General features: G+C 42.9%; 2 protein-coding genes across 6 annotated transcripts in view; both read left to right on the top strand.

Annotated features, from left to right (window-relative positions):
- The window catches only part of LOC111965006 (DNA-directed RNA polymerase III subunit RPC7-like), a 737,315-nt gene that overhangs the window by 490,701 nt on the left and 221,577 nt on the right, over nucleotides 1–25,037 (top strand). The window lies entirely within an intron of this gene.
- On the top strand, nucleotides 2,790–23,142 carry LOC111965002 (disintegrin and metalloproteinase domain-containing protein 12-like). 5 transcript variants are annotated; one of them, XM_023988932.2, is made up of 10 exons: nucleotides 2,790–2,915; nucleotides 3,099–3,294; nucleotides 3,465–3,542; nucleotides 3,663–3,774; nucleotides 6,013–6,172; nucleotides 7,241–7,355; nucleotides 15,288–15,353; nucleotides 19,729–19,797; nucleotides 21,545–21,714; nucleotides 21,873–23,142. In XM_023988932.2, exons 1-10 carry the CDS (start codon nucleotides 2,881–2,883, stop codon nucleotides 21,937–21,939), a joined length of 1,068 nt encoding a protein of 355 aa, XP_023844700.1. In that variant the 5' UTR covers nucleotides 2,790–2,880; the 3' UTR covers nucleotides 21,940–23,142. The 5 variants fall into 5 exon arrangements, with proteins under 5 accessions (XP_023844700.1, XP_023844701.1, XP_023844704.1 ...); XM_023988933.2 differs by lacking the exon at nucleotides 15,288–15,353; XM_023988936.2 differs by lacking the exons at nucleotides 19,729–19,797; nucleotides 21,545–21,714; nucleotides 21,873–23,142 and adding an exon at nucleotides 15,576–15,950.

Genomic DNA, 25,037 nt, shown 5'->3' with positions numbered 1-25,037 from the left:
TCACTATAATGGTTATCGGGTCCAGAACATTTGACCAATAGTGTAACTCACTAGGTCCCCACAACATCTGGCACTGTGTGTTGAAGCTGGCGCAGACACCGCTGTAGCAGTAGGAGGGCCTTCCTCGCAGGGCTCGCCGTTCTGCAGGAACACGTTGGGGGGCAGTAGGGAGAGGTACCGGTGCAGTGCTCTGGGAGGTCACACTCCCCAGGGGCTGCCGACACATCCATCCACCTGAACGCAGCTGGTCAGACAGAGCAAATAGACAGTAGATCAGTAAAGGGGTTTATGATTTAGACCTTTGTTCAGCTTCTTGTGATAGATCATGTAACAGTTTAGTTTATTAGGATCACTATTAGCTATTGCACATGCAGCAGCTACTCTTCCTGGTGTCCACATAAAACATACAAATACATGACAAAATACAGAACTGTAATAGACAAGAACATAACAATCTGAGTTATAAACATATTTGATTATAATAAATATGATACTAACGCCTGAGCTGATTTAAATGTAGGTGTTCAGTATTAGTGTTTCAGTGATGAGGTTGAATGGTGTGAGTTGTGTGTAGTAAGGGTGCCAGTGAAGGAGACAAGAAGGGAGGAGATGCTTGGCCCACCTTGCAGTTGGTCACAACAGATGCCCATCGGAGGAACACTGGGCCCCAGGACCAGTTTACAGGTGGTGGCGTTGCAGCAAAGGATCGTTACAACTCCTGGACATGCAGAGAGACCAGACCCCTTAATAATTAATCCTAAACCTAAAGTTAGGAGCTCTTTCAAACCTTTTCTTTCCAGGGATGCCCTGCCAGCAAACTGCGACCCGAAGGGATCCCCATCAACGATAGTATATCATATGATTGATACCACTGTGGGGAGCTAGTGGCTAGTTATTTGGACTTGTTTCAGTACTTTGACCAAGTACTGTAGAACCTCGAGATCTGAACCCCAGAGTTCTGGACTGACTGGTCAGCGGAACTGGAACTTTTTAAAAGCAACAGAGAATACTTCCCTGGACAAAAGATTCCTACAGTTTAAGTCGGAAGTTTACATACACTTAGGTTGGAGTCATTAAAACTTGTTTTTCAACCACACCACAAACTTCTTGTTAACAAACTATAGTTTTGGCAAGTCGGTTAGGGCATCTACTTTGTGCATGACACAAGTAATTTTTCCAACAATTGTTTACAAACAGATTATTTCACTTATAATTCACTGTATTGCAATTCCAGTGGGTCAGAAGTTTACATACACTCAGTTGACTGTGCCTTTAAACAGCTTGGAAAATTCCAGAAAATTCCATCATGGTGTTAGAAGCTTCTGATAGGCTAATTGACATCATTTGAGTCAATTGGAGGTGTACCTGTGGATGTATTTCAAGGCCTACCTTCAAACTCAGTGCCTCTTTGCTTGACATCATGGGACAATCAAAAGAAATCAGCAAGACCTCAGAAAAACAATTGTAGACCTCAACAAGTCTGGTCCGTCCTTGGGAGCAATTTCCAAACGCCTGACGTTCATCTGTACTAACAATAGTACGCAAGTATAAACACCATGGGACCACGCAGCCGTCATACCGCTCAGGAAGGAGACGCGTTCTGTCTCCTAGAGATGAACGTACTTTGGTGCGAAAAGTGCAAATCAATCCCAGAACAACAGCGAAGGACCTTGTGAAGATGCTGGAGGACACAGGTACAAAAGTATCTATATCCACAGTAAAACGAGTCCTATATCGACATAACCTGAAAGGCCATTCAGCAAGGAAGAAGCCACTGCTCCAAAACCGCCATAAAATAGCCAGAATACGGTTTGCAACTGCATATGGGGACAAAGATCGTACTTTTTTGGGAAATGTTCTCTGGTCTGATGAAACAAAAATAGAACTGTTTGGCAATAATGACCATCGTTATGTTTGGAAGAAAAAGTGGGAGGCTTGCAAACCGAAGAACACCATCCCGACTGTGAAGCACGGGGGTGGCAGCATCATGTTGTGGGGGTGCTTTGCTGCAGGAGGGACTGGTGCACTTCACAAAATAGATGGCGTCATGAGGGAGGAAAATTATGTGGATATATTGAAGCAACATCTCAAGACATCAGTCAGGAAGTTAAAGCTTGGTCACAAATGGGTCTTCTAAATGGACAATGACCCCAAGCACACTTCCAAAATTGTGGTAAAATGGCTTAAGGACAACAAAGCCAAGGTATTGGAGTGGCCATCACAAAGCCCTGACCTCAATCCTATAGAAAAAAGGCCTACAAACCTGACTCAGTTACACCATCTCTGTCAGGAGGAATGGGCCAAAATGCACCCAACTTATTGTGGGAAGCTTGTGGAAGGCTACCCGAAACATTTGACCCAAGTTAAACAATTTCAAGGCAATGCTACCAAATACTAATTGAGTGTATGTAAACTTCTGACCCACTGGGAATGTGATGAAAGAAATAAAGCTGAAATAAATCATTCTCTCTACTTTTATTCTGACATTCTTAAAATAAAGTGGTGATCCTAACTGACCTAAGACAGGGAATTTTTACTAGGATTAAACGTCAGAAATTGTGAAAAACGGAGTTTAAATGTATTTGGCTAAGGTGTCCGACTTCAACTGTATATATATTGTCACTACTAGTGATTGAAGAAACTGTTTTGGTGAGTTATGACATCATATCAAATCTTCATATGCCATATGTTGCAGAGTTGGAGAATTGAGATTGGCTCATAAACTCAGGAGGCAGTGTTGTTCAGACACTTTTACTGTAGGATCTTTGAGACAATTATGATTGTTTAAACTCCCTTTTCTTTTCAGATTCCACAAGGGCTCCGCCTGTCTGCTTTTCCTCCGTCAACAAACAGGGCAACAAATACGGCAACTGTGGCCAGATGCCAAACGGAACCTACATCCCCTGCCCTAGCAAGTAGGTACCACGTTCATTAGGGCACATCGTAGCAAAATGTTTCGCAACAGATAACACAATTAGCATATTTTATTGGACAAGTTAATGTAGTCCTGCCCTATTTCAGTCCTTATTCTTCAATTTGGTGCCTAATGAACACTTCTATATGTCTGACTGTTGCTCTGACTGTGTCTGACTTTTCAGAGATGTGCATTGTGGGAGGCTCCAGTGCCAGGGAGGCAACGACCGTCCATTGCTAGGCACCAGCGCTGAGATCCTGACCACCAAAGTAAAATTTAACTACAGCGACTTTGTCTGCCGGGGAACCTACTTCCACCTTGGCGACGACGTCTCCGACCCTGCTATGGTGGCACAGGGCACCGCGTGTGGTCTTGGCAAGGTGGGCATTTCCTCAACTATAGAAATACAATGCAAAATACTTTTGTTTTTGTGGAATGGGTAATTTGACCTTTTGTAATAGGGATATAGGAGAGGTTTTCTGTGTTGTTATCTGAGTTTACATAAATATCTAAAATGATGATTGGTATTACTGACCATGTTGTGGTTCAGGCCTGTTGGAACCAGCGGTGTCAGGATGTGTCTTTGTTCGGCGTCGACGATTGTCAGAGCAAATGCAACGGACACGGGGTGAGCAAACCAGCTGCCTGTCTCCCTTTATAGGAGTTATATTGTATAGCTCACAATGGACTGGCCCATACTGTTGATGTTAAATTAATAATATGGCTCAATATCCTCTGACATTGCCAGGTGTGCAACAGCAATAAGAACTGCCACTGTGATGTGGGTTGGGCTCCTCCAGACTGTAGGTACATGGGCCATGGAGGCAGTGTGGACAGTGGCCCTGCAAGAGCACCTAGAGGTACCTCACCATTCCTCTGTTAATGCACAACTTGACTGCACTCATAGATATACACTCAAATCAAATAACATGTATTTATAAAGCCCTTCTTACATCAGCTGATATCTCAAGTGCTTTACAGAATCCCAGCCTAAAACCCCAAACAGCAAGCAATGCAGGTGTAGAAGCACGGTGGCTAGGAAAAACTCCCATGAAAAGCCAGAACCTAGGAAGAAACCTAGAGAGGAACCAGGCTATGAGGGGTGGCCAGTCCTCTTCTGGCTGTGCCAGGTGGAGATTATAACAGAACATAGCCAAGATGTTCAAATGTTCATAGATGACCAGCAGGGTCAAATAATAATAATCACAGTTGTTGTCGAGGGTGCAACAGGTCAGCACCTCAGGAGTCAATGCCAGTTGGCTTTTCATAGCCGATCATTGAGAGTATCTCTACCGTTCCTGCTGTCTCTAGAGAGTTGAAAACAGCAGGTCTGGGACAGGTAGCACGTACGGTGAACAGGTCAGGGTTCCATAGCTGCAGGCAGAACAGTTGAAACGAGCAGCAGCACGGCCAGGTGGACTGGGGACAGCAAGGAGTCATCAGGCCAGGTAGTCCTGAGGCATGGTCCTAGGGCTCAGGTCCTCCGAGAGAGAGAAAGAAAGAGAGAGAGAATTAGAGAGAGCATACTTAAATTCACACAGGACACCGGATAAGACAGGAGAAATACTCCAGATATAACAGACTGACCCTAGACCCCCGACACATAAACTACTGCAGCATAAATATTGGAGGGGTCGGGAGGGGTCGGGAGACACTGTGGCCCCATCTGACGATACCCCCGGACAGGGCCAAACAGGCAGGATATAACCCCACCCACTTTGCCAAAGCACAGCCCCCACTCCACTAGAGGGATATCTTCAACCACCAACTTACCATCCTGAGACAAGGCCAAGTATAGCCCACAAAGATCTCCGCCACGGCACAACCCAAGGGGGGCGCCAACCCAGACAGGAAGATCACGTCAGTGACTCAACCCACTCAAGTGACGCACCCCTCCTAGGAATGGCATGGAAGAGCACCAGTAAGCCAGTGACTCAGCCCCTGTAATAGGGTTAGAGGCAGAGAATCCCAGTGGAGAGAGGGGAACCGGCCAGGCAGAGACAGCAAGCGCGGTTCGTTGCTCCAGTGCCTTTCCGTTCACCTTCACACTCCTGGGCCAGACTACACTCAATCATAGGACCTACTGAAGAGATGAGTCTTCAATAAAGACTTCTCACAAGACGTCTCTCACATGGGTAGGCAGACCATTCCCTAAAAATTGAGCTCTATAGGAGAAAGCCCTGCCTCCAGCTGTTTGCTTAGAAATTCTAGGGACAGTTAGGAGGCCTGCGTCTTGTGACCGTAGTGTACGTGTAGGTATGTACGGCAGGACCAAATCGGAAAGATAGGTAGGAGCAAGCCCATGTAATGCTTTGTAGGTTAGCAGTAAAACCTTGAATTCAGCCCTTGCCTTAACAGGAAGCCAGTGTAGAGAGGCTAGCACTGGAGTAATATGATCAGATTTTTTGGTTCTAGTCAAGATTCTAGCAGCCGTGTTTAGCACTAACTGATGTTTATTTAGTGCTTTACCCGGGTAGCCAGAAAGTAGAGCATTGCAGTAGTCTAACCTAGAAGTGACAAAAGCATGGATACATTCTTCTGCATCATCTTTGGACAGAAAGTTTCAGATTTTTGCAATGTTACGTAGATGTAAAAAAGCTGTCCTTGAAAGTCTTGATATGTTCATCAAAAGAGAGATCAGGGTCCAGAGTAACGCCGAGGTCCTTCACAGTTTTATTTGAGATGACTGTACAACCATCAAGATTAATTGTCAGGTTCAACAGAATAGCTCTTTGTTTCTTGGGTCCTAGAACAAGCATCTCTGTTTTGTCCGAGTTTAAAAGTAGAACATTTGCAGCCATCCACTTCCTTATGTCTGAAACACAGGCTTTCATTGAGTGCAATTTTGGGGCTTCACCATGTTTCATCGAAATGTACAGCTGTGTGTCATCCGCATAGCAATGAAAGTTAACATTATGTTTCCGAATGACATCACAAAGAGGTAAAATATATAGTGAAAACACTTCTTATCTTAATCAAATCCTGGTGAAATTGGGACACCGTATCAATAAAACTAGGATGAAATAAGTAACATGCACCCAGCTTTAATTCTATGTCTGCCATGATAACCAAGACCACAATATTTTCTGGATCTCTAGGATCTGACCCGGCACGTGTGGCCTTGCTGGTCATCTTCCTCTTCATCCTGCCAGTGGTTCTCCTCTTCCTCGCCCTGCGTTTCCCCCGGTGTCACCGCAACCTGCCCTGCCTGGGTACTACCAGCCTCTTCCACAAGGGCACCGGACGCCAACAGAGCCGGTGAGAGCCCTGACCCAGGGGACACCAGCTATGTGTTCACATATTAGTTACAATGTGTATATAGTATGTATATGTTTGCGCAGTGCAGAAACCCGCTATCAGTATGGACAGAATTTCGGCCATAGTGTTTTTTTAATAGCTATAATGGAATGAAAGGGGCTATGGCTAGCTGGAGTATGTGCAAGTTCGAATTGGACATGCACAAGGTTTATCTTGCACTTTATCACTCAATGAACGTCAGAGTTAACTGTGTTTTTCTCTACCTCTGATTCAATGGGGTCAGTGTGGCCCATAGTGAGAGTTGGGGCCTGGTGTTTGCCGTGGAACAGGCTAAAAGGTACTAAATGTTAAGGGTAGAGTAAAGCCATGGAATTAGTTTCTAGCTGCTCAGTTCTGGGCTGTGTCTTTACGACGAATTGTTATTGAAGTGCAACGTTAATACTTAGTGTTCCATTTAACACCCAAGAGTCTCTCTAGTTTGCAAAAATATCTGAACTTTGGTCCATATTAAAATAACTCACTATAATCTAAAGAGTGACTAAATTTGATTGATCAGTTTTAGTTCAACAGGTGTTTTTTGACTAAACAGCTCAGATACAAGCGATGCACTTTAAGTAGGATATAACGACAAACTAAATGCTACGAAGGCTTTGGGAAACTCACCCCAGTTTAGTTCCCCATTTCTTCAATGTTTTATATAAGACTCCTTTAGAGCCGGTTTCGTGGATAGTGATGGTGACCATTCTTGAGAGTCTCAGTTCTATACGCTTATTTTGAGCGCTACTTCTGTCAACCTCATTTTTACTTATACTGTAACACTGCAATGACCTCTGACTCTTCAGAACCAGAACTGATTATTCCCCTTGGTTGTAATATCATGTATACCAGTGTATTGTAATCAAACACCCATTCTTTGAGGGCTAGACCAGTGTTATAGAGAAACATAATTCTTGTCTCTTATGACAGTGCTCAGCTTACTATTTGTAATGCTTCAGAACCCACATTATTGAAATTGTGGAATGAACTTTATGGTAATGTGCTAATGTGTGAGTGTGTGCTGTCTCCCAGGACCCCGGCCACAGAGCGAGTGGATGCTCGTAACGGGGAGCAGGTCCAACCACTGAGGTACCACTGGAGCCGCCAGAGTGACATCCAAATGACCCCGTCTCCGCCTTCTAACAAGGTACCACGATGACCCAGCCTGGCCTTCCCTGGCTGTCACTCAAATAGTTTTTCCACCTACACTGTTCCTATGTGCCCCTTGTTACAGGTACCTGGAATCGATAACACTGAATTTATTGTAATAATATTAGTCATTTAGCAGACGTCAATCTCTCTGTGTTGACCCACATTAAAAAAATACTACCGTTTACTATAGAATACTATAGTACTTACTGTAGAATTCTGTAGTAAACTGTAGGATAGGGATTAACATGGGTAACCGAGATCACTTGACTGACCCAGGAAAACACATTTCCCGAAAATATGAAATGACAAGATCCGAAAAATTACTAAAATGTTCCCCAATGTCGGCACTAATGCAATTCCACAAAATACACAACATGCGCAGAAAAATATTTAATAGCACATTATCCAAACTGGTTGTCGCATGGTAGCCTTTAGTCTAGCGTATTTACTTCACACAAAGTTGCCATAAATTCAAAGTGAACGCATAATTGCCACTACTGAACTGTACACATGACCCGAATGCAGTTAATGAACCCTACAGGAAACCCCTACAGTATAGCCTATAAAAGAACGTGTGCCTCTTTGAGCTGTCATTGTGACTCTTCAGACATTCACAAATTTGATAGGCCTATGCACAATTTATTACATAGTCATCTCTGTCACAGACATGAAGTCTGTGGGTAGGCATGAGGGAAAATGTATATCTTCTCCTGTCCGACTGCCTAGGCTATTTTCTTATCCAAAATCCTGACTCCTGTCTTGCATGAAAATTCCTAACTTTATTCTGTAATCCATAGGTTGCATTATCAAAGCACGTCTCTGGCCTATGCATGTCAAAATACCGCTATAACATTTCCCCTGCTTCTTTGCTATGTCTCAGACTTTCTGCCCATAGATCTTCAGTAGAGAATGTATGCTCAACTAACAATATGGGAGTAGATATGGATATTTTGAAAACGGGTGTTCTTTGTTAAGATACTTTGATATTTAAACTATTTCCACTCTTCATCTCCCTATTATTCATGAGCTGATCTGCTATCTGTATAATCATCAACTCGATTTTTGCCAAATATAGGAGATATTCTATCATTCGTTGAAGGTTATCTAGCAAGATTAGCCACTTTAGTCATTTGACTTTTGTTTGACTGCCATTAAAGTTTGTATGATTATACATTTCAATGCTTTGGGTGCGCTCTGTGCGACCTGAGCACACTATTTGTCGAGATGGCTTACTGCTGGAATTTGCTGAATTAATTGAGAAACATAAGGCTCAGAATTTATGAATGGCCTGTTTCGCAATTCACAACGATGTCATTGGCGATCAAAGATCAAAGACAGACTCTATAATGACTAAATATCAGTTTCATTTTCTCTGAAATCTTTACTCTCTTATTTGGGGAGAACCCTGGCATAGTGACCATATCTTGGTTTTAAACTCTTTAAATGGGCAAATCAGGGCTCACCGTTCTGCAGGAACACGTTGGGGGGGGGCAGTAGGGAGAGGTACCGGTGCGGTGCAGAACTTTTGGGATAAATATGAATTATTCGCGGGTATTGAAACTTGTCTTGAAAATATTAATCCCTACTGCTGAATACTATACTACACACTAGTATTCCCCTCGATTGTGTAGTGCTTACTATAGAAATCTGTAGTGTACTGTAGAATACTATACTACACACTGTAGTATACCTTAATCATGTGTAGTAGTTACTATAGAATTTCTACCTACTGGTTATGGAAATGTTTTAGTAGGAGAAAAGAGAAAGCAGCCAATTCCATGTCAAAGATAATAAAACAAAAATACTATAGTAAAGACTATAGTATTTTAGGCTTGGGTAGTATACTGTATACTGGGGTATTTGGAAATAGCCACGGGATGCTTTTTCAATGCTGTCAATATCAATGAAACTATTTCTTACATATTTTAAATACTTTGAATATTTGTAGCTACTTTTTAAGTAAAGTACCTGCAGTCAACTTGTGCAATACGTTAGGAGATAAAGATTGCATTCTTCATTTCACCGGTCACATTATTTTTCATTATGAAGTTTAACGGTAGTCCCTAATCACATGGTGTTTGTCTACAACCACACAATGACTAGAGACCAGAGCCTTGTGAGTCACTCACTGTTGCGCAGCACACCCCAGGTGATCTAGTTACAGTATGGAATTCATCACTAAATGTTTGACAGCTAGATATCTTCTAACTATTAAGTTAACTGTCTAAAATGTGCTCAATACTCTGTAGTTGTGCATTTGGTTTGCTAATTTAGTAGCTAGTTATCTAGTAGCCAGCAGACCTGTGTAGATTAAAATGTACCTCAATCCAGGGATGAGAAATGTGAGGTACTCCGAATTGTCCCATTATCTTCACGGTGTAACAGTTGGGATAATGGGACCATTCAGAGTACAACGCATTTCTCATCCCTGGATTGAGGTACATTTTCTGAGCCATATCTTGCACTGACTCCATGGTGTCTTAATATACACAGGAATGCTGTCTGAACCTAGTAAGTCAGCAGGTAGAATTTTCTGGCTAGTTATCTAGCTTAGTGTTCAGCTTCTTGCAAAATCAGCATTGCTAACCTTTGGATTACAGAGGCTGAATGGGGTTTGAAAATAGCACCCCTTGTGTTCAGTGCCAGTATTACAGAATATCCCGGGATGGCACAAGGTCGGTATGACAATCAGGATACCGCCAAAGCCTATAGTATACACTATAATCTTTTAACTATAGTAATACTACTGCATTTATACTATAGTAAATTGTAAATACTACAGTCATGTCCACAAAAACACTACAGTCTACAGTAAAGTCCACAAAAACACTACAGTAAATACTATAGTATATAATTATAGTAATACTACAGCATTTACAATGCCTTAGGAAAGTATTCAGACCCCTTGACTTTTTCCACAATTTGTTAGGTTACAGCCTTATTCTAAAATGTATTTAAAAAAAAAAAAAAAAAATCCTCATCAATTTACACACAATACCCCATAAAGACATGTTTGCTCATTTATAAAATAAACTGAAATATCATATTTACATAAGTATTCAGACCCTTTACTCAGTATTTTGTTGAAGCACATTTAGTAGCGATTACAGCCTCGGGTCTTCTTGGGTATGACGCTATAAGCTTGGCACACCTGTAATTGGGGAGTTTCTCCCATTCCTCTCTGCAGATCCTCACAAGCTCTGTCAGGTTGGATGGGGAGCGTTGCTGCACAGCTATTTTCAGGTCCCTCCAGAGATGTTTGATCGGGTTCAAGTCCGAGCTCTGGCTGGACCACTCAAGGAAATTCAGAGACTTGTCCTGAAGCCACTCCTGTATTGTCTTGGATGTGTGCTTAGGGTCATTGTCCTGTTGGAAGGTGAACCTTCGCCGTCTTGAGCGCTCTGGAACAGGTTTTCATCAAGGATCTCTGTACTTTGCTCCATTCATCTTAGCCTCCATTCTGACTAGTCTCCCAGTCCCTGCTGCTGAAAAGCATCCCCACAGCATGATGCTGCCACCACCATGCTACACCATAGGGATGGTGCCAGGTTTCCTCCAGATGTAACGCTTGGCATTCAGGTCAAAGAGTTACATCTTGGTTTCATCAGACCAGAGAATCTTGTTTATCATAGTCTGAGAGTCCTTAGGTGCCTTTTGGCAAACTCCAAGCAGGCTGTCATGTGCCTTTTTACTGAGGAGTGGCTTCCGTCTGGCCACTCTACCATAAAGGCCTGATTGGTGTAGGCTGGATGAGAGAGAGATATAGATATTTCTGGAAGGGTTCCCATGCCAGCAAGGAACTCTAGAGCCGGTCAGAGTGACCTCGGGTTCTTGGTCATCCCTGACCAAAGCTTTCTCCCGATTGCTCAGTTTTGGCGGGCGGGGCCAGCTCTAGGAAGAGTCTTGGTGGTTCTAAACTTCTTCCATTTAACTTTCACGAGCCTCTACCGGGTCCGGGAGCACCCACCCCCCCCACACACTATTAGCATAGCTAGCATAGCTTCAAAGTAGATAGTAGCATTAAATATATTAAATCACAAGTCCAAGACAAGATGAAAGATACAGATCTTGTGAATAAAGCCACCATTTCAGATTTTTAAAATGTTTTACAGGGAAGACAAAATATGTAAATCTATTAGCTAAACACGTTAGCAAAATACACCACTATTCTAATCCATCAGTTTTCAACTTTCAGGTGCTATCACCAATTCGGTCATCTAAGATATTTGATATCCACTAACCAAGAAAAAACCTCTTCAGATGACAGTCTGATAACATATTCATGGTATAGGAATAGTTTTTGGGTAGAAAAAGTGCATATTTCAGGTTTAGATATCCAGTTTAACAATTGGGCCACCATTCACAAATGGCACTAGAATTACTAGATAGAGCAACGTGTATGACAATTTACTCATCAAATAAAACATTTCATAAAAATAGACAAAGCATGCAAGGAACCTTCTTGTGATTTCAGACCATATTTCAGATTTTCTAAGCGTTTTTCAGCGAAAACACAATAATCGATAAGTTAGCATACACATGTGCAAACGTTACTAGAGCATGATTCCAGCCAAAGAGCGCTATAACGTAATCACCGCCAAAATATATTAATTTTTTCACTAACCTTCTCAGAATTCTTCCGATGACACTCCTGTAACATCATTTTAACAATATACATATACAGTTTGTTCGAAAAGGTGCATATTTAGCCAACAAAACCGTGGTTACACAATGAAAATACTAGGAAATCAAGCCTCAAAAGTCTGACGTCATCTTTCAGAGTGATCTAGTTTAATTGAAAGCTAATCATATACTTGACTAAAAATACAGGGTTGACAGCAATCGAAAGACAAATTAGTTCTTAATGCACGCTGATTTACATTTTTAAAATTATCCTTACTTTTCAATACAGGGTTGGCCAAGTGAAGCTATACCAACAAAATGGCGAAATATGCGTTTAAAATATTTCGACAGAAACACGATTTATTCATATTAAATATTGCTTACTTTGAGCTGTTCTCCATCAGAATCTTGGGCAATGTATCCTTTCTATGTTATAGAACGTCTTTTGGTCGATAGATGTCCTCTGTCCTTCGAATGTCCAGCACCAACGACCGACACCTAAAACGTGTCCAAACTTTCAGAGTGCACAACAAAGAAATTCCTAAAATCGCACTAAACGGATATCATTGCTATAAAACGGTTCAAATTATACATTATGATGTTTTTACAACTATAACGACTGAAACATGACCGGAGAAATATTGCTGGTTGAAAACGATTTGGAACGAGGCAGGTCCGATGCCTTTACGCTTCAGGCGCACGTTGAGAAAGGGTGGTCCTCTGTACATTTTCGTCTTTTATAATGGCTTGAACGTCATCGATTCCATTGAAACGTGATGACGTACAGACACCCAGAGGAAGACGTAGGCAGTGTCGGTTTCTTCATAGCATTCACTGTCGCCTTAAAAAACAGACCTCAGATCAGAGGTAAAAATTTCTGAAATCTGAACCCTGTTCAATGAAAGTGCTGTAGAAATTGTTCTGTACACTCAGAACAAAATTCCAACTCTTATAGAAACTAGAAGGTGTTTTCTATCCAATAATAACAATAATATGCATATTGTACGATCAAGAATTTAGCCCGAGGAGTTTAATTTGGAGACACAAATATGCTAATGCGGAACAGCACCCCCTATAGTTGCAAGAAGTTAAGAATGATGGAGGCCACTGTGTTCTTGGGGACCTTCAATGCTGCAGAATTGTTTTGGTACCCTTCCCCAAATCTGTGCCCCGACATAGTCCTGTCTCGGAGCTCTACGGACAATTCCTTCGACCTCATGTCTTGGTTTTTGCTCTGACATGCACGGTCAACTGTGGGTCCAATCAATCGAATTTACCACAGGTGGACTACAATCAAGTTGTAGAAACATCTCAAGGATGATCAATGGAAACAGGATGCACCTGAGCTCAATTTTGAGTCTCATGGCAATGGGTCTGAATACTTATGTAAATGAGGTATTTCTGTTTTTTGATTTAATAAATGTGCTAATATTATTTTTTTTACTGTTTTTGCTTTGTCATTATGGAGTATTGTGTGTAGATTGCTGAGGATTTTTCTTAATACATTTTAGAATAAGGCTGTAATGTAACAAAATGTGGAAAAAGTCAATGTGTCTGAATACTTTCCGAAGGCACTGTATACTATAGTATTTTTTAAATGTGGGGAGCTATTCCTGAATCTTGCAATGTTATAGACAGGTCTATCTTGTTCAAGACTGATGTTTTTGAATTTGTAGAAGAGGATGAGGCTACATGTGTAGTGGGCATTTCTATGAGTTGTAAGATTGGCCTGAATAAGGGGAGCATAAAGAAAATACAAAAAGCATCTAACACATTAACAAGGTCTATCTAAGTTAGTAACTACACTGAACAAAAATATAAACGCAACATGCAACAATTTCAAAGATTTTACTGAGTTACAGTTTATCAAAAAACATATGGAAATCAGTCAATTCAAATACATTCATTAGGCCCTAATCTATGGATTTCATATGATGGTCACAGATACCTTTAAAAAAAGGTAGGGGCGTGGATCAGAAAATCAGTCAGTATCTGGTGTGACCACCATTTGCCTCATGCTGAGCATCACATCTCCTTCGCATAGAGTTGATCAGGCTGTTGATTGTGGCCTGTTGTTCCACTCATCTTCAATGGCTGTGCGATGTTGCTGGATATTGGCTGGAACACACTGTCTTACACGTCGATCCAGAGCAACCCAAACATGTTCAATGGGTGACATGTCTGGTGAGTATGGAAGAACTGGGACATTTTCAGCTTCCAGGAATTAGGTACAGATCCTTGCGACATGGGGCCGTGCATTATCATGCTGAAACATGAGGTGATGGCGGCAGATGAATGGCATGACAATGGGCCTCAAGATCTCGTCACGGTATCTCTGTGCATTCAAATAGCCATTGATAAAATGCAATTGTGTTCGTTATCCGTAGCTTATACCTGCCCATACCATAACCCCACCGCCACCATGGGGCACTCTGTTCACAGCGTTGACGTCAGCAAACTGCTCGCCCATGCGACGCCATACATGCTGTCTGCCATCTGCCTAGTACAGTTGAAACCCGGGATTCATCTGTGAAGAGCACACTTCTCCAGCGTGCCAGTGGCCTCAAAGGTGAGCATTTGCCTACTGAAGTCAGTTACGACGCCAAACTACTGTTAGCTTCCCTGATACAGTTTCTGACAGTTTCTGCAGAAATTCTTCAGTTGTGCAAACCCACAGTTTCCTCAGCTGTCTGGGTGGCTAGTCTCAGACAATCCCGCAGGTGTTGAAGCCGGATGTGGAGGTCATGTGCTGGCGTGGTTACACGTGGTCTCCGGTTGTGAGAAATTAAAATGTAATTCTCTGGCAACAGCTCTGGTGGACATTCCTGCAGTCAGCATGCAAATTGTACGCTCCCTCAACTTGAGACATCTGTGGCGTTGTGTGACAAAACTTCACATTTTAGAGTGGCCTTTTATTGTCCGCAGCACTTGGTGCACCTGTGTAATGATAATGCTGTTTAATCAGCTTCTTGATATGCCACACTTTTCAGGTGGATGATTTATTTGAGCAAAGGAGAAATGCTCACTAACAGGGATGTAAACAAATTTGTACACAGTATTTTAGAGAAACAAGCTTTTTGTGTGTGTTGAACATTTCTGGGATCTTTTATTTCGGCTCATGAAACATGGGATCAACACTTTACGTGTTTCGTTTATATTTTTGTTCAGTGTATGTTCTCAAGTGACCAATTCATATTTTCTCAATCTGAGAGTTGAATATGTAATGCTCAATTCTAATAACTAACTTACCCTCCAATGCATGTTTCCATTGGCTGTCAAAACCCTTTGACTCCTGTTTTCTCAGGTTCAGGACAGACCTGCTCCGCCTACTAAGCCACTCCCCTCTGACCCTGTCTTAAAACAAGCCCAGGTAACCTGGCCTAGGCCTGTGAGGTGATGGGTAGCTTGAAAAATGCTTGTGTGTGCAATGCAATGAGATGAAATCTCTACATAAATAATTGGTAATCTATAAGAAGCCTCATGTTTTCTAGAACTAACATTCTGTGTCTTTTTATGTGTGTAGTTGCAGTATTATAGCGAAGTCCTGTTTGCTCCTCTACTTTTTCCATATATCCATCATTGGATAAGAAAGAAACGGCCAGCCCCCACCAAGCCCCTGCCCCCCGACCCCAGCCCCCATAACAGCCAGGTACAGTCAAAGGTTGCCATTTAATGAGGAGGTCTTCGTCCATATGTAGCAGCAGTAGCCGTAGCAGTAGCCGTAGCAGTAGCCGTAGCAGTAGCCGTAGCAGTAGCCGTAGCAGTAGCCGTAGCAGTAGCCGTAGCAGTAGCCGTAGCTGTAGCAGTAGCAGCACCACCAACACAGTTGATTCTCATGCAATCGCCCTTTTTCTATCTACAGTGGGGAGAACAAGTATTTGATACACTGCCGATTTTGCAGGTTTTCCTACTTACAAAGCATGTAGAGGTCTGTAATTTTTATCATAGGTACACTTCAACTGTGAGAGACGGAATCTAAAAACAAAATCCAGAAAATCACATTGTATGATTTTTAAGTAATTAATTTGCATTTTAATTGCAAGACATAAGTATTTGATCACCTTCCAACCAGTAAGAATTCCGGCTCTCACAGACCCTGTTAGTTTTCTTTAAGAAGCCCTCCTGTTTCTCCACTCATTACCTGTATTAACTGCACCTGTTTGAACTCGTTACCTGTATAAAAGACACCTGTCCACACACTCAATCAAACAGACTCCAACCTCTCCACAATGGCCAAGACCAGAGAGCTGTGTAAGGACATCAGGGATAAAATTGTAGACCTGCACAAGGCTGGATGGGCTACAGGACAATAGGCAAGCAGCTTGGTGAGAAGGCAACAACTGTTGGCGCAATTATTAGAAAATGGAAGAAGTTCAAGATGACGGTCAATCATCCTCGGTCTGGGCTCCATGCAAGATCTCACCTCGTGGGCATCAATGATCATGAGGAAGGTGAGGGATCAGCCAGAACTACACGGCAGGACCTGGTCAATGACCTGAAGAGAGCTGGGACCACAGTCTCAAAGAAAACCTTTAGTAACACACTATGCCGTCATGGATTAAAATCCTGCAGCGCACGCAAGTCCCCCTGCTCAAGCCAGGGCATGTCCAGGCCCGTCTGAAGTTTGCCAATGACCATCTGGATGATCCAGAGGAAGAATGGGAGAAGGTCATGTGGTCTGATGAGACAAAAATTGAGCTTTTTGGTCTAAACTCCACTCGACGTGTTTGGAGGAAGAAGAAGGATGAGTACAACCCCAAGAACACCATCCCAACCGTGGAGGTGGAAACATAATTCTTTGGGGATGCTTTTCTGCAAAGGGGACAGGACGACTGCACCGTATTGAGGGGAGGATGGATGGGGCCATGTATCGCGAGATCTTGGCCAACGACCTCCTTCCCTCAGTAAGAGCATTGAAGATGGGTCGTGCTGGGTCTTCCAGCATGACAACGACCCGAAACACACAGCCAGGGAAACTAAGGAGTGGCTCCGTAAGAAGCATCTCAAGGTCCTGGAGTGGCCTAGCCAGTCTCCAGACCTGAACCCAATAGAAAATCTTTGGAGGGAGCTGAAAGTCCGTATTGCCCAGCGACAGCCCGAAACCTGAAGGATCTGGAGAAGGTCTGTATGGAGGAGTGGGACAAAATCCCTGCTGCAGTGTGTGCAAACCTGGTCAAGAACTCCAGGAAACGTATGATCTCTGTAATTGCAAACAAAGGTTTCTGTACCAAATATTAAGTTCTGCTTTTCTGATGTATCAAATACTTATGTCATGCAATAAAATGCAAATTAATTACTTAAAAATCATACAATGTGATTTTCTGGATTTTTGTTTAGATTCCGTGTCTCACAGTTGAAGTGTACCTATGATAAATATTACAGACCTCTACATGCTTTGTAAGTAGGAAAACCTGCAAAATCGCAGTGTATCAAATACTTGTTCTCCCCACTGTATGTTGAGGGCCATGCCATCACACTGTTTCTTTAAAATGATTCTATGAAGGGGCCTCCCGAGTGGCGCAGCGGTCTAAGGCTTGAGGCATCACTACAGACCCGGGTTCGATCCCAGGCTGTGTCGCAGCGGCCGCGTTGTTAGGGGAGGGTTTGGCCGGCCGGGATGTCCTTGTCCCATCACGCTCTAGCAACTCCTTGTGGCACGCTGACTTCGGTCGCCAGTTGTACTGTGTTTCCTCCGACACAGTGGTGCGGCTGCTTCTGGGTTAAGCGAGCAGTGTGTCAAGAAGCAGTGCGGCTCGTCAGGGTCGTATTTCGGAGGATGCATGGCTCTCAACCTTCGCCTCTCCCGAGTCCGTACGGGAGTTGCAGCGATGGGACAAGACTCTAACTACCAATTGGATATCACGAAATTGGGTAAAAATATTAAGAAAATAAACATTTTTAAAAAATGAGGATATGACATCATATCAGTGAATGGAAACCTGCATGTGGTGATGGTAGCTTGAAAAATGCTTGTGTGTGCAATGCTATGAGATGAAATCTCTACATAAATAATAATTAGTAATTTATAAGAATCCTCATGTTTTCTAGAACTAACATTCTGTTTTCATTGTACAAATAGTGAACATTTTGGAGTATTGTGACATTACTCTGTAGAGTCTCATTCAGTATTCTGTTAGAATACCTGAATAGTCCCTTTCCGTTTGTTGGTTCTCTCCACCCCTCACTCATTCTCTCCATCTATTCCTCCTGTTCTTCTGTTTTCCGTCCGTTATTCTAGCCATCGTTGAGTGACTTAAATTATGTTGAAAACTAACCACAGCATTACTTTGATTACTTAGCATTACTTACTGGCATGGGGGGAGCATGTTCTTCCTTTTAGTGCCAACAGTAGCCACAGTGTCTAATGCTTAACAAAGGTTTAATTTGGACAAGATTAACTCTCCTGTTTAGACATGTAAATCTGTCACTTAGCGAAAGAACCCTCCACATGAGCGAACTCTCTATCCCCAGCTTAGATCTGGAAGAGTATCCTATGTGCTGAGACACAATGATTGAACTAGTTGACAAAGACCATGGCTCCACACACCAGAGTTGTTTATCTCTTTATTTCCAATCACTTTCATAAATTGTAATACTTGACTTGAATATTATGTGATGATGCCTACAACAGGGTTGGCATTATTACATAACATTCAAATCTAGAGCTACATAGTTAATTAGCTAACGCTCTAGAATCAATGTACACTGAGTGTACAAAACATTAGGAACAACTTCCTAATTTTGAGTTGCTAACCTTTTTGCCCTCAGAACAGCCTTGAATCGTCGAGGCAGGGACTCTCCAAGGTGTCAAGCATTCCACAGGGATGCTGACCCATGTTGACTCCAATGCTTCCAATAGTTGTGTCAAGTTGGCTTGATGTCCTTCGGGTGGTGGACCATTCTTGATACTCTCGGGAAACTGTTGAGCGTGAAAAATCCAGCAGTGTTGCAGTTCTCGACCCACTCAAACCGGTGCGCCTGGCACCTGCTACTATACCCTGTTCAAAGGCACTTACATCTTTTGTCTTGCCCATTCACCCTCAGAATGGCACACATACACAGTTAATTTCTCAATTGTCTCAAGGCTTAAAAATCCTTCTTTAACCTGTTGCCTCCCCTTCGTTTACTGTACACTGATTGAAGTGGAATTAACAGGTGACATCAATAAGGGATCATAGTTTTCACCTGGAATGAGCATGTGTTCCTAATGTTTGTACACTCAGTGTATATTCCATACCACTGTTTCTCAAAAAGTATCTTATGGTCTTTGGTCAAGTTGCTGATTTCTAAGTTTTGTTCAGTGTGGGTAAATTCATCTCATCTGTATGGCTTTGAGGAGCACTGGTGTCAATCATCTTTCCCTCTTATCATCTACTTCCATGATTGGAATCTGTCTTGTCAATAGTAGCGTAATGGATTCTCTTCCATTACTTTAGAGTGCATTTGTTACCTTCATGGTACTGAGCATGATGGCGAATGAATAGAGGTAGCTGTCTCGTCTCTGTGGTTTGCTAATATAAATGATTTGTCTTTGTCTCATTGCATGAGAATTGGTCTGAAGTTTGTTGTTTTCATTGTACAAATAGTGAACATTTTGGAGTATTGTGACACTACTCTGTAGAGTCTCATTCAGTATTCTGTTAGAATACCTGAATAGTCCCTTTCCTTTGGTTGGTCTCTTCCACCCCTCACTCATTCTCTCCATCTATTCCTCCTGTTCTTCTGTTTTCCGTCCGTTATTCTAGCCATCGTTGAGTCGGCCGGCTCCTCCCACCAAGCCTCTACCCCCTGACCCTGTGCTAACAGGCAGCCAGGTACCAGAGTAGCATGTAGACATGGCTGCATGTGGGCATTGGGTCTGATTGGTTGATTTATGTGACGAGTGTGGTTGGTTGGTTAATTGATTGTGGAGGGATTTAATGGTTGATTGGTGGGATTGTGTGGTTAATTGATGTGTATGTAGTTGATTGGTTGATTCAATGGATTGAATGACTAATCAAGCTTTAGTTCAGTATTGTATTGCTGAATTTACATTTATGTGCAAATGCAGATCAAAGTACTTCATATTCACTCACTTGGAAGTGGCTCTAAAAAGTTGGTTACAAAAGAATGCACAGCCAATCTATGGCTATAGGTAATGGCAATGTTGGTAACTAATTGAAAATAAAAATTTATTTAGGTGAAATTAGCATTTTAAAGTTAAAGTACAAACTGCATTGTATTAATGTGTGATACTGCATTTGCATATTAAACCATGCTTAATATATTGGTGTAGTGTAAATACACACACAGGCCAGTTTATTAGGTACAGCACCCCGTTCACGAAAATGGATCGCTCCTACAGACAGTGAGTCACGTGGCCATGTCATCGAGACATTAAGTTACTGTTTGATTGAAGGTTGAATGGACAAGTGGCCCAAGCAACTTTAAGCGTGGTATGATTGTCGATGCCAGGCGCGCTGGATCCAGTATGTCAGAAACGGACGCCTTCCTGGGCTTTTCACACACGACAGTGTCTAAGGTTTACCGAGAATAGTGTGACAAACAAAAAACATCCAGTCAGTGGCAGTCTTGTGGGCGAAAAAGGCACGTTGATGAGAGAGGTCGAAAGAGAGTGGCAAGAATCGTGCAAGCTAACAGGCGGGCCACAAACAGACAAATGGCACAGTACAACAGTGGTGTGTAGAATAGCATCTCGGAATGCACAACTCGTCGGTCCTTGTCACGGATGGGCTATTGCAGCAGATGACCACACCGGGTTCCACTCCTATCAGCTAAAAATAACAAGAATCGTCTCCAGTGGGCACGTGATCACCAACACTGGACAATCGAGGAGTGGAAAAACATTGCCTGGAGTGGCCTGCGCAGTCCCCAGACCTCAACCCAATAGAGCATCTTTGGGATGAGATGGAACGGGCTGTTTACAGCATGGACGTACCGCCGTCCAATCTGCAGCAACTGCGTGATGCCATCGAGTCAGCATGGACCAACATCCCCGTGGAACGTTTCTGACACCTTGTAGAATGCCCCAACTAATTCAGGCTGTTCTGGAGGCAAAGGGGGTGTCCGACCCCGTACTAGATGGGTGTACCTAATAAACTGGCCGGTGAGTGTAGTTTGCATCGTCCACATACAAGCAGGCAACCTTCAACACGTCAATATCAGCAAGTCGCATAAATTATTTCTAGTACCATTAGCAGAACAGTTAACTAAACCAAAAGTTAATTAATTAAATCTACGCTTGGTCTAGAGCCCATCCCTGCAACTCCAGTCCTCGGGGCCGTAGTGGTCACACTAGTTCCTTATCCCTAGCAAACACAGCTGATTTAAACTAATTGCGTTTTTGAACTGAAGATCATTAGTTGGTTATTGGAATCGTGTGTTAGCTGGGGCAAAAGTGACACCAATTAGGCCCCCAAGGATTGGAGTTGGTCTAGAGCCCTCAATTTTCAGTTGTCTTGTCACTGTTACCTAAACTCTATGTGACGATCAGCTATAATCAACGAAAATCATTGTATCACACCTGGATTGTATTATATGTTTCTTTTGTATTTTCTTCAGGCCCTTGTACCACCCAAAAAAACACCAGCACCCAGGAAGTCCTTGCCTTCAGAGCCCCCGTCACATCCCACCCACCCTGGGTACATTGCATCTGGTGCCCCCCTGCAACATGGAGCGAGTAGAACTTCAGTTCCACCTGTTGGCCCTCCTGTTGCAGCCGTCCCTTCCAGGTACTTCAGTGACTGTATTGTTCGGCTAATTTGATGAATGTATAGATGTCAGATGAATGGGCAGGTAGACACATACAGTTGGCGTTGTACAGTATTGTAACAAAAGCTGGAGGTGACCTTCTTTTCTATCTTTCTATATCCCTCTCTCTCTCACATAGACGTGCCCCTTTACCTCCAGTACGGACGTCACAACCCAGAAAACCCAACTCGACACCTCCGGTTTAACTGACAAAGATCCACAAAACCACTAAGATTCTGAGATTCTCCTAAACCGGACCTGACAGCATGAATTGCACTGATTCAGCCAAGAGTTTTATTATGGAGAACCTTATAGGAAGGCTCAGAACCCAGAAGTCTCCAAATGAAGGCTGCTTTTCACTCTCCCTGCCCCCCCCCCCCTAAACTATTTCCTGTTGTCTTCTTCCTGAGAGACTGACAGGTGCCTTGGGTGGTTGGTTACCTGCCGTGTTGGGACAGACTGGGGCTCCGAGCAAAGCAGAGAAGGTCTGGAATGTTCAGTTGGGTTGATCCGTTGGCCATTAAGAAACTGGATGGATGTAGTTAAATATCCGTCAAAGATGTAACACTTCATGAAAACTGTGTGGCTTTTGACATTAACTAACAATTACAAAAACGGATGTCTACACAGAGGCTAAACTCAATTGAGATTAAAGGCCCAGTACTGGTTTTATGGCACTTGCACGTTTGAATGTGCCCTGTGATGCTTCAGAACAACGTATTACTCTTCTACTTATAGGTTGAAGCCCAAGTCATCCTCCCAATCCGACTGTGGCCACCACTTTTGCACCATTTTGCAGTATTTTATTTTAAGTGGCTTGGCTAATGCAGGCGTCAGGAAACCAGTCCTGACCACCCCTTGCTCTCTTTCTGGAATAAAGAAGCATGTCAACACTTTCATTCACCGCAATGATTTCTTTGATCTCCATCACAATGGTGTCATTGAGGGGGAGGACCTTGCATGCAACCCTCTCTGACTAACCCTTGAGATGAAATGAGAATAGTGTCACAGAAGCTTTAGTTCTTGATTGCAGAGCTGTACAACTAACTGCACAACTGTAAATACCAGAGAATTCTAACTTACCTACTAGTTTTAATTCTACAATAAGGGCTATTTAAAAGCCAAAGAGATGATCTCTGGAGAAGTGAAGGGCGAAGTAGATTGAACTTTGTGAAATGATAGGCCACTTCTCGAAGACTGACCTACGCTGTGACAGAAGATCAGTTGCCTTTTTTGTGAGAACACTCAGATGTAACATGAATTGTTACGAATTTTGCTCAATGCAATTATGGGAGTGTCTTTTCATGAGACTGTTCTACTTTGACCTCTGTCATTCTGCATTTGTCCTACTGTCTCAATTGAGACGTTCATTGCTGCTGAGGGAAATAAAACAGACTGCGGAAAAGTGACTGGTTTTGTTGGCTGCTTAATTTTCCTCTTTTGTATGAACCTTTTGTGCTGACTTACCCTTTCACACAGTGATATCACAGCACTGGGTGTGCAACTAAGTTGAAACAACACTGGGTGCTTGGGAAGGAGGAAGGTGTTAACTAGCTTGCATGCCAATTTGATCAAATACATTCTTCTCATACATGGTGTGAGTGTGTGCATGCAGCCCGGATACGCAGTGACTGGTTTCAGGGGATGCAGATGTGAGAAGAGATGTCATGTCGCTCTCACATTTAAAACACAAAAGGAAACGTAACATAAATAGAAGGCTTAATTCTGAGAAGTCAGACTTCCTCTGAACATTTGCTATGAATTGTGATGTTGTCTTATGGGGAAATATTTATTTATCCATCTCCAAGTAATGGAAGATGAGTTGGTTTATTTTGTAACATTTCTTGAAATGTTGCTCGTGTCAACCCTTTTGGATCCATAAGTGTAGGTTTTGATGAAATGGCACAACTGCACTACGCATCATTCACTCTTCCTTGGACACAGTTGTAGAACGTTTGTTGTTCAAAATGTTGTATTTCAAAACTTATGCTTGTGTACGTAACACTAGAAAAGCCGGGCCTCAAGGGACCTCACTTTGAACCAATGAGCGGTCATTTTGACTGCAACATTCTAACAAATACATTCCATATATGCTATCGGAAAAAGTTTTAGAAACAGATGCCTCACAAGTCCTCAACTGGCAGCTTCATTAAATAGTACCCGCAAAACACCAGTCTCAATGTCAACAGTGAAGAGGCGACTCCAGGATGCTGGCCTTTTAGGCAGAGTTGCAAAGAAAAAGCCATATGTCAGACTGGCCAATAAAAATAAAAGATTAAGATGGGAAAAAGAACAGACACAGGACAGAGGAACTCTGCTTAGAAGGCCAGCATCCCGGAGTCGCCTCTTCACTGTTGATGTTGAGACTGGTGTTTTGTGGGTACTACACTGCTCAAAAAAATAAAGGGAACACTTAAACAACACAATGTAACTCCAAGTCAATCACACTTCTGTGAAATCAAACTGTCCACTTAGGAAGCAACACTGATTGACAATAAATTTCACATGCTGTTGTGCGAATGGAATAGACAACAGGTGGAAATTATAGGCAATTAGCAAGACACCCCCAATAAAGGAGTGGTTCTGCAGGTGGTGACCACAGACCATTTCTCAGTTCCTATGCTTCCTGGCTGATGTTTTGGTCACTTTTGAATGCTGGCGGTGCTTTCACTCTAGTGGTAGCATGAGACGGAGTCTACAACCCACACAAGTGGCTCAGGTAGTGCAGCTCATCCAGGATGGCACATCAATGCGAGCTGTGGCAAGAAGGTTTGCTGTGTCTGTCAGCGTAGTGTCCAGAGCATGGKGGCGCTACCAGGAGACAGGCCAGTACATCAGGAGACGTGGAGGAGGCCGTAGGAGGGCAACAACCCAGCAGCAGGACCGCTACCTCCGCCTTTGTGCAAGGAGGAGCACTGCCAGAGCCCTGCAAAATGACCTCCAGCAGGCCACAAATGTGCATGTGTCTGCTCAAAAACAGACTCCATGGGGGTGGTATGAGGGCCCGACGTCCACAGGTGGGGGTTGTGCTTAGTTTAGAAATCCAGGTTAGCAGGCAATATTAACCAGGTGAAATTGTGTCACTTCTCTTGCGTTCATTGCACGCACAGTCAGGGTATATGCAACAGTTCGGGCCGCCTGGCTCATTGCGAACTAATTTTCCAGAATTTTACGTAATTATGACATAACATTGAAGGTTGTGCAATGTAACAGGAATATTTAGACTTATTGATGCCAACCGTTAGATAAAATACAGAACGGTTCCGTATTTCACTGAAAGAATAAACGTTTTGTTTTCAAGATG

This window comes from Salvelinus sp. IW2-2015, linkage group LG6.1, assembly GCF_002910315.2.
Source record: "Salvelinus sp. IW2-2015 linkage group LG6.1, ASM291031v2, whole genome shotgun sequence".
Lineage (NCBI taxonomy): Eukaryota > Metazoa > Chordata > Actinopteri > Salmoniformes > Salmonidae > Salvelinus > Salvelinus sp. IW2-2015.
The sequence above is the reverse complement of the archived record's forward strand: the minus strand, read 5'-3'. Positions and strand labels throughout refer to the sequence as shown.